The sequence below is a fragment of the Orcinus orca genome, chromosome 11 (assembly GCF_937001465.1).
Source record: "Orcinus orca chromosome 11, mOrcOrc1.1, whole genome shotgun sequence".
NCBI lineage: Eukaryota > Metazoa > Chordata > Mammalia > Artiodactyla > Delphinidae > Orcinus > Orcinus orca.
Window position 1 is genome coordinate 87403032 of NC_064569.1, and position 10278 is coordinate 87413309.

General features: G+C 47.4%; 1 protein-coding gene across 4 annotated transcripts in view; it reads left to right on the forward strand.

The window, feature by feature from the left end:
- RFX4 (regulatory factor X4) overlaps positions 1 to 9229 on the forward strand; it is a 166013-nt gene extending 156784 nt beyond the window's left edge. For all 4 annotated transcript variants that reach the window (XM_004269419.3, XM_033427560.2, XM_049694413.1 and 1 more), the window contains one exon: positions 7634 to 9229. In XM_004269419.3, coding sequence (XP_004269467.1) covers positions 7634 to 7906 — 273 coding nt within the window. In that variant the 3' untranslated portion in view covers positions 7907 to 9229. The remainder of the gene's footprint in view (positions 1 to 7633) is intronic.
- The last annotated feature ends 1049 nt before the right edge of the window (positions 9230 to 10278 follow it).

Sequence of the window (10278 nt, forward strand, 5' to 3'; positions counted from 1 at the left end):
CTGTTGCCATGCCACTGAACTTGCCCCATCCCTGGTGCATCCCCAATACTGCAGCTGGAGGAATCTTTTGGGAAAAAAAAGCCAACTGGCCATAACACCCTCCCTCTTTTGCATGTCATCGCTTTCAAAGTCAAGTTCAAGTCCTTAGCACGTCTCTCAAGACTCATGATCATCTGGGCTCTGCCTGCCTTTCTGGCCTACAAGCCATACCCCACCTTTGCCCCAGCCATGCCAGCCCACGTGCAGTTCCCCCAGGTCTTCGCAGATACTGTTGCCTCGGGCTGGGATTCTCTTCCTCAACCTCTTCTGCTTGTTGTTCAGGACAAGCATCCCACTGTCTGTGCGGCACTTGCTGACACCGCCCTCGTCCTTCCTCCAGGACCGTATTTGGTGCCACTCCTCTGTACTCACATGGTGCGTTGGGCTTTGTTCTGTTGGCATACTTCTCATCACTGACTTTCCTGACACCCACAGGAGACCCCAGAGCTCCTTGAAGGCAGAAATTAAGTCTAGGATCTCCGGGTCACAGCACCCATCAAAAAGAACATCTAGCTTTTACTGAATGCTGTCCCGTGCCAAGCATAGTGCCGAGCGCTTTCCACACCTCCACGGTAACCCTTGCAGAAAGGAAGCGAGAATAACTTGCCCGAGGACTTGAACCCAGGCAGTGTGACCCTGGCTGCCCAGGCTCTTAAGCACCAGCTTCCGTCACCTCTCATAGAGGGCATCCACTGTTTATTGAACAGAGGAGTGAACAGGAGGTGGGGCAGCATAAACAACTGTGGTGTGCGGCACGCAGGGCGGCAGGTTTGGGAAGCAAGATGAGAGCTATGCTTAGGAAAGAGCTCCTGCAGCAAGGGCCAAAGGACGATGAAGCAGAGAGGAAGGGGCCTGGCAGAACAGGGAGCGCTGCCAGGAAGCACTTGCAGGAGTCCAGAACAGAGGTGGCAGGACGTGAGCTGGGATGCAGGCTGCAGTTACATCAGCTGTCAGCACAGACCTGCCTCCGGGGGCGGGCACCGAGCAGAGTGTACCCACGGTCCACGGGCACTCGGGGCAAACAGGCGTCTGTTTTGATTTCCATCGGCAGTACCAGGGGGAGCCCTGGTATAATCCCCGGACAAGCCAAGAAGTGGATTCCTCTAAATCATCACCTGGGGCATTCAGTATAGGTCCCAACTGTGTCACACAGAGAGGCCTTTTCCCTAGGGACTGCTTCTCTTGGGAGCAGAGTCTGTGCTCCCCCACGGTGATCCCCTAAGGGACTTAGAGCTGCTGCCCTAGACTGGGTCACACACAGTCTAAGCAGCCCACTCATTCATTCATTCAGTCGCTCTCCCACGACTGTCGAGTGCCCACTATGCGGCAAGCACTGCTTAGCCTCTGAGAATACGGGGAGAATGAGACGGAAGCGTGCCTGCTTTGGGAGAGCTTCGGCTCCGGTAAGGAGACACTGGCAAGATCAAGCGAAAATCCCAGCCACAGCTCCTGGCATTACCTTCCCTCTTTCTTCACTCCCTCATTCCTCCTCATGAAATTTCTGGAGCTGGTTTTTCTGGGCTGTTATTTTTAAAGCCTTTAGCTACAAAAAGAAGCCAAAGGCTCCTAAAGGCCCGTGCGGTCCCTGGTGATCAAAGACAGGTCGAAGCATCCACCCTGGAAACCACAACGGTCCCCAGCTGGAGCATCATCATTTAATCGCTGGTCCTAATCGAAGGGCTGAGGACTAAACGAACGCCTGTGGAGGAGCCCGCTGAACCCAGACTAGGTGTGGGAGGTGAAAGGGTCCTGCCGCGTCGTCACCACTGTGTCCTGTGGCTCTCAGGCAAGGTCCTTTCACGACCTCTGACCCCCACCACCCGCTCATGCCCTCCACTTGGTGCTTAATGCCTTTGTCTCCATTTGTAAAGTGGGGTGGGGAGCCGTTAGTTATATAACATCTCTGCCCAGGTCGATGGGTTAGGGTTAGGGTTAGAAGGGTGAGATCAGCACTTCTCCTGGGGAGGGTACTGTCTAAAGACAAAGAATCCTTCGTTTTGTTTTTCATTAACATTTATGGGTCAAGCACTGTTTTAGGCACTTTCAAATACAGAGGCTCACTTAATTCTCAGAGCAACCTCAGGAAGAAGGCATTTTCTCCAGGTGTTAAAGACGAGGAAAACCTCAGAATGTAATTTGCCCCAGGTCATGCATCCAGTAAGTGACAAAGGGGACTCAAAGGCAAATTCTCCAAATCTCAACCCCAGGCCGGTGGCACTGAACACTACATGGTGTGTGTTTTGGAGGGTGGGAGGTAAATTGGAGAGGTTACTGCAGCTGTTCTTAATAAGTTTCAAGTTCCCAAAGAGAAGAATCACACACCCAAGATACTGTGTTTCTTTCCTTTCCTGGTACTTTGGTTTAAGGTTGAGCACATAGGGGAAAATCCACTGCAGGGCTAATTAGTTTTAGCTTTCCAGAGCAGAGGTCAAGCTGTTCTACTCCTGAATACTGAATATCACACTTCATTACATCAGACTCAGTGGGGAAAAGATTAGTCTGAATGGAAGAAGAATCACAACCATAGAATATGGTTGAAGAATGCAGTTGGTCATTAGCACAAGAAACTAACTTCTGCAAGTAAATGCCTACCAGGTTTGCCTTAAAGAATGGATACAACACCTCTGTGAAGTTCAGTAATCGCAGATGTCCCAGCATTTATATACACAAAATAACGTGAAGTCATTTGTTTTTTGAAATAGGGCATTGTGTGCCCTTGTTTATACTACTCATTTATACAAGACATGCTTTCTTCATGGGTACTACAAAGGTAAACCTCCAGTCCTGTTTGAATCCTCGTAATTTCTCAGTGAGTCCAGATGAATCAGGTTGCACAGGGTAAGGTTTGAATTATTTCAGAAAAACACCCTTCTTTCAGCTATACTGCACTTGTCCACACCAAAATAAGTGAACAAGGGATGGTATCAGCTGCCCTTTCCCAGGTTCCCCATTCTCATGCCCAACCAGAGGGAGAAAACAAACCAAACACATGGCCACAAAGTATTTCTGAGCCTCATTCAACAGACATTCATGGAACCTCTACCCTGTCAGCAGCCATGAATGTGAAGTGGGCCCTTGAGCTTAAAAGCCATTTGATCAACCAGAAGCAAACTGGCTAGAAAGACACTTAGGGTGGACCAGAAAGTTGTTGCGCATTTCTCGTCTGTATGGCCAAGGCCCAGCCTTGCCAGCCGGTCACACAGCTCTCACGGCAACTCCAGTGGACCAGCCCAGGGCCAGTGGGTCCTCGATCTCAGTGGCCCAGTGACTGCTACAACGTTTGCTTAGCGTGCTCCACTTTGGGATAGCATCTTGGGCCGAAGGGAATAAAAGAAGCCCACCATAGCGGTATAAAATCTCTGACTGTAGAGCCAGGCTTCCTGAGTTCAAATCTCAGCTCTGCCTCTGATTAGCTCTGTGCCTCAGTCTCCTCATCTGAAAAATGGAGATAATTCTAGTACCTATTTCATAGGGTTGTTGTGAGGTTTGAGTGAGTTAATAAAGGTTAGAACAGGGCCTAGCTCTTAGTTAACACTCTGTGTGGATATTTTCATCATTATCCTTTGTAACACCACTGTTATTATATTTTCATAATTATAGAATTAATTTCTGTCTTCCTCAACTCTACTAGCTCTGTGAAGGCAGGGACCAGGTCCTTTTTTCCTGACCATTTTATTCCCAAGACCCAGAACAGACCTGGCCCTTGGTGGGTCCTCAGGACATACTCATCAATGAATGAAGGGATGAATGGATCCTTACTCTGGTAGTAAGTTGCTGTGTGACCTCACGTAGATCATTTCGCCTCTCTTGCCCTCAGTTCCCTCATCTGTAAAGTGAGAGGTAGGACCAGGTGGTCAGTCACTAAGGCTCTTCCTTTCATTAGTGGACCACGATGCTGTGACCTGAAGAAGACGAATATCCATAATAGTTACCACGTTTTGAAAACTTACTGTGTGGAAGCTCGAAGTGTTTCACATGTATTAACTCAATTAATCCTGACCCGCAGAGCTCAGCATATGTGGACCGTCTGGCACAGTCTTGGGGGAGCTATGTCCTGGGTGGGGGGTGCCTGTTGAAAGAACTTTGGTCAGTGAGAGCCGCCTTTCATAGGAAAACAGTTTGTGCGCCCGATGGGGGCCACCTTTCACCCGTGCTCAAGTAGCGGTCCATTTGGCGAGGGTCAGGGATAAAGGGCTCATTCTTCCCTCTCCAAGTGCAGGAAAGTCAGCCCTCGGTGTGAGTAGTCACTTCTCAAAATAGCACTTCCTAAAATGGTTCCAGAGAGGCCCGGGGTCAGTCTCAGCTGAGATGGACTCATGTCACGGCCCCTTGAGGGAACCTTTGCCCACTTGTGCACACACACGTGCACCTACACGTGCCCACAGACACCCCTCACACACCTCTCACGGGGTGGGGACTGGTGACTCATCTCCATTTTCACATCAGTAGCAACAGTGTGGGATTTGACCTAGAAAAGGCTAACTTCTGGTTAGGGGCCCTCAACAAAAAGTGCCTTTATCCTGAGCAGAGCTCTCGGGACCTAAGGGTTTGTGCCCAGTGGGCCCGAGGAGCCCGCGTGAACCCGGATGTGAAGTGTGAAAGGTGAGGCGGGTGCTCCCGCCAGACTAAAGAGAGGCCTCACTGGCGGCTTTAATGGCCAGGCCGGGCAGCGGCACTCCAGCCTCTCAGCTCTCAATGGTCTCTTCACCACGGGGAAGACGAGTCACTGACTCATTTGCAATTAGCTGACCTAACGGGACAGAATTTTCCAGGCCGGATTCTGTGGTAACAGAATTTTATTGTCACATTGGAGATATTTTGAGCCAGTCTCATTTCCAGGCAATTACTCTTTTGAGCCTGTGACACAACCCCTGGGCACAGCTGCATCTAGGGTCCTTGCTTCGGCACAAAAGACACGCTCTCTTGGGTTCTGTGGGGAGGAGCCTCCAAGTCCACACGGTGACATGGTACCTACACAAGCCAGGCAAGTAGGACTCTGTCAGAAGCATCAAGCTGAGGCCTGGTCAGGGTTGTAAGACCCTGTGGTCTGTTGGGGAGGGGGGAGCTTAAAGGAAGAGTGACAGCGAGATTCGAGTTTAATGGGCTGTGTTCCAGGAAAGGAGTGTCTTCCTCTCTGAATTCTCTGCAGTTCAGTTGTGGTGGGTCATGCCTCGTTTGGGCCAGTCAGATTGATGTGGAGGAAAGTCACCAGCTCAGGACCGGGCCTTTCTGCCAGCTCTCCCACTAGCTTGCCATGTGGCGCCTCACTTTATGGATCCTAGTTTTCTGTACAACATCTGTACAACGTGGGGTTGGATTATATGATCCCTAACGTTCTTTCTAGCGGTAACGTCCTGGTGTTCATTCACCAGATAAGTTATGTAGCACCTGCTAGGTGCCAGGCATCATTTCAGATGTTGGGCATATGGTAGAGAACATGACAAAGCCCCACCAGGAGCTTAGGAATATAAGCCAGTGGAAGGAGACAGCTGACAAGCAGGATGCTAAGATCCCGACCTGAGAGATGGGGGGTGAGGCACTTAGCTTGGAGAGAGAGGATGTCCAGAAACGTCTCTCTGAAGAGGTGACATTTGAGCTGAGGTCTGAAGAATGATGAAAAGGCAAGCATGGAAGGAGCTTGGGGGTAGCGGTGGGGAAGAAGTGTTCTAGGCAGAGGCAACAGGTGGGACAAAATTCTCTGAGGTGGGAACCAGCTGGGCAGGCCAGAGGACCAGAGAGGAGGCCTCTGTGCCAGGGAAGGGACATGCATCCGGGGAGCTTACCTGAGAGACTGTCAGGAGGGGGAAGCCACCTTTTGGAAAAAATTAGAGACCATTTTGTAATAATACTTCTTAATATTACCTGTTTAACACCCGGGATCTTGATATCTTGGGCAGGGCCCAATCTCAGTACGGTCTCTTTGGGGTTTAGAATGGGTCCTAGGCTAGAATCCCACCGCCCAGGCCTGAGGGTCCACCGTGGCTGCCGTACACGCAGCTGATTTGGGGATTATGAAAGGCTCCGTGCGCTCTCCCTGGTCTCCTTGGCAACACCCCTGGGTGCCTCGTCCCCCCAGATCCCAGATACCAGCTACGCCCTTCTCCCTCTTGCCTACCTGTTCTTCTGACTGCGGAAGGCGTGGTGTCTGTCCTAGGTAGGACAAAACCCTCACTACTAGAACTTGGCGCCCTCCTCCTTGACCTGTGCATAGCTGGTTCTCTTTGCATGCTTTGGGCCTAACAGCCTTCCCCTGCTGCCCCTCGGGCTGCCACTCAAAGAGGCAGAACAGTTCCCCTCTGGCCCGCTCGACTACAGGGGGCACCACTGTTGTCATAACCCCTTCTCCTGGCTGTCTAGGCTTCAGCCTGTCTGTCTCCCTCACAGGGGGCAGCTTCCCACCGAATCCCTCGGGGCTCCACTCTCCAACTGTCAGGGAAGACAGATGGGGAGCAGAAGAATTCCGACATTAGCACATATAGGCGCTCTCCCTACTCGTTGCCCTTGCCACCCTTGTTGACTGGCTCCTGCTCTTGTTGGGGTGGCCCTTAGCACAGCAAGGAAATCTTTGTGCTGCCTGGCCTGCAGACCCCGGAGCTCGCAAAGGGAGCCCAGAGCTCCTCCCCTTCCTCCCCTCTGATTGTCCTAGAAGCGGCTTATTTGCATAGCTGTCTCGGTAACTGAAAAGAATGTAAAAGAAGCAGCACTTCAGGGGCCCTCCTCTTATTCCCGATTCTTTCCAGAACAGCTTCCCCTCTTCTTGTAGCTATTAACACCTGTTTTCCTGGCCTGCACAAAAGCACCTCCCCTCCCATTTGGCTTATCTTGACTCCTTCTTCCACATTCACACCAAGCCCAATAATTTACCATTTCCTGCTTGTATATCTTCTAGGACTTCAGTGAATGTGAACCAAAAAGAGAGATGTTCTCTGAATGATAGGCACTAATAATAACCTTTGAAGCTGTTGACTTGCTTCCTCTTCAAAAGCCTGCTTTTAGGTTGCAGTTCATAATTGAATTCAACTGTAAAATGCTATTTTTAATGATGTCATTGCGTTTTTCTTGGCAGTATTGTTCTCTTGGGTTGATGGAGTGGGACCTATCACATCTCCTAAAATGATAAAGCTCAAAACCATCCATCCATATATCCGTATCTATTTGGACATGCTGTTCCTCCTGTACACACACACACACACACACACACACACGCTCTCTCTCTCTCTCTCTCTCTCTCTCTCTTTCTCTCTCTCTCTCTCTCTCTCTCTCTCCCTCTCCCCCTCTCTCCTGTATTCCCAGTGGGGTTATTCCTTCTTTTGGGTTTGACTTCCCCAAATATTGCAGATTAAGAGCACAAAAAGTCAGTATTTTTGGCTGAGTGGCTATCAGCCTAGCTCTGGCTGTGAAATCCTTTGCATTTCTCCTGTTATATACTTCCTAGACCAAGAGTCAGTCTTTCAGAATTTCACTGATTACTTCCCATCAACTTTCATTAACAGCGTCTTAAGAAATTTAACTTAAACTGTGAACATGACTGATATTGTGTATGTGCAACTTCAAGCTAATTTTAACTTTGTGGAATTTCTTTCCCCTCAACAAGTACCCGTTTAATAGCCCCACTTCCCGGATGGAACCTTGTTTGATGAGCAGTACTCCCAGACTGCATCCTACCCCAGTCACCCCCCGATGGCCAGAGGTGCCCACAGCCAACACGTGCTACACAAGCCCGTCTGTGCATTCCACGAGGTATGGAAACTCTAGTGACATGTACACACCCCTGACCACGCGCAGGAATTCTGAGTATGAGCACATGCAACACTTTCCTGGCTTTGCTTACATCAACGGAGAGGCCTCCACAGGATGGGCTAAGTGACTGCTTTCATAGAAATCCATATTTAATATTAATAATAATTAATAATAATAATAATAAACTCAACACCCACCCCCCAGAAGAATTTTATCTCAGTACATCATAACTCCTGGACTATTCCTAGGCGTCCATCTTCCTAATGAATATGAGGCTGGGATTCAGTGTGGGATGATAAACTTTAGTTCAGAAATGGGACTCACTAAAAGTCAGTGAGGTTGGGTTCCTGTAGCCAAGCCAGACTTGACTGTTTGTATAGAGCACTATCTCGGGCAGGCCGACCTGTCCCTTTTCCCTCTGTCCCATGCCTTCACTTTATGTTGGCAACCATTGCCAGTAAATTACCTATTTTCCTGTTGACAGAAGCTCTTTAGTCTTGAAGGGTGGATACTAGAGACGGAATCTGGTTTGTGCTTTTGGATGGGCACATAATTTAACCAAGAGCATTCACCTTTCCATCTGGCTGTCATCTTACTGTACAACAGACAGCCCCCTCAGATATGTCCTAAGCATCCCTTCTTCCTGGTGGTGTCGTCACTGCTTCCTGGAGCACCAGGGCTAAGTGGAGGTATCTGGAAACTCTAGATTCCCTGTTACACTTATGTCTGTCACAGTACCTGCATTGCCTTGGAATGTAAGCACTGTTTAGGGGGAAGGAAGAGGCCTGTTCTGTATGCCTTAAGTTGAGTGAGGTTTGTAGGGGACCGGTTCTTCTACATGCAAGTATTTGTCCTAAGTTTGCACAATGGCTAGTGTCAGCAAAAGGCAGGAAAGGGGTTTTTAAAGTTCTGAGAGAATGTGGATTTATGGCATTGAGTATCATACTCAGCTCTGCTATATTAACTCTGTGAAACTGAATGGACCAAACTTTTAACTTACCAAGCACCAAGTGTGAAAATGACTTTCATGGTTCCTTCATAAGACTATAATAATTTCCGACACTTTGATAGAAAAAAATCAAAGCTGTGCCTTTGAACCTATACTATACTGTGTATGTGTGGAAATAAAAATGTATTGTACTTTTGGAAAATCTTTTCGTAGGCATTTTTCTGTTAGATTTGTAGCAATTTGTGAGGTTTGTTAGAGATTAACATAGGTTTTCTTTCTGTATTATAAAAAACACCAAGAAATTATGGTGGACCTATTACCCTATGGGTAAGAAATAAATGGAAACATGACATCGGATGTTTTAGCAGTTGTTCTGTAAATAAAACATTTGATCACACCACTCAGTGTGATAATCATGTCTACAGCTAAAATGGACATAGTTTTATCTGTACAGTTGTGCAAGATATGAATGGTTTCACACTCAAATAAAAAGTATTGGAATGACCTGCTTTCTTCATTTTCATTTTGTATTTGATAATGATCTGTGTGTGTGTGTAATATAAATGACATTCTGAATACTTAGGGTATAAGTAGGCGAAACAAAACTAAGTGGTCTTCTGTGGTTGTGCTTATCCAGCTCCCTGTGATCTTGTCATCATTAAAATGTGGATAGGCCACACATGCAGTCCTTAAACGACGATTTAGCACCCACAGCCTGATGTAGGGAACCAGTTCTACATACAAGGATTTACCTGAAGTTTTCATGATGGCTAGCGTCAGCAAAGGGCAGGAGCCTTTCAGCTCTTGCAGGGAATATTATTCTTCAATACCAGCATCATTAAGAGGTCCCCTGGTACTTAGTTCATTATGCTTTAATGATCACTGGTTGTAAAGATATTTCAAGCACAGTGCTTTAAATGCCAATAAACTTGTGGAAAAGAACAGTAACAGTACTAAATACTTAGTAAGTACCAACAAATTCTTCTCCAAAACTGCATTTTGATTCTAGGGTTGGGAAGTGAGGACACAAGAGGGAAAATGATTAAATGTTTTGCCCAAATGTTAAGAGCCTAGGATCTATGAGAAATTCAGAGCCACAGATTTCCAGAAATGGCAGTAGTGACTATTTTAACTAAAAGGCATGAGAATTTGACAACTCAATTTGCATTTTGAAAGATTTATTTTTAAAGCCAAGCTCTTACTTGCTATTACATAACATACTTATACCTGAAATTTTAATTTTAGGATTAAAATTATACATTTTACATAGCATCCCCTTTAAAAAAAATTAGCTATGTTGTTCTACCAAAAGGAAGCAGATGTTGGATTTCACTCTCTGATGGTAAATTAGTTTGCTCTTTCAGCCAAGGTCCATTAGTTGGTTTTATATGAGGCAAATAAGGGAGAGGACGAATACAATTTCATATTTAGTCACTGAAAATAAGCCTGAGAATAACCAGACCTATTGCTCTCCTGCAATCCAAAGCTCGTGCTCCACAAACGAATGGGTGTAGTAAGTCTGACTTTCGACCTACTAAGCACAAAAAAAC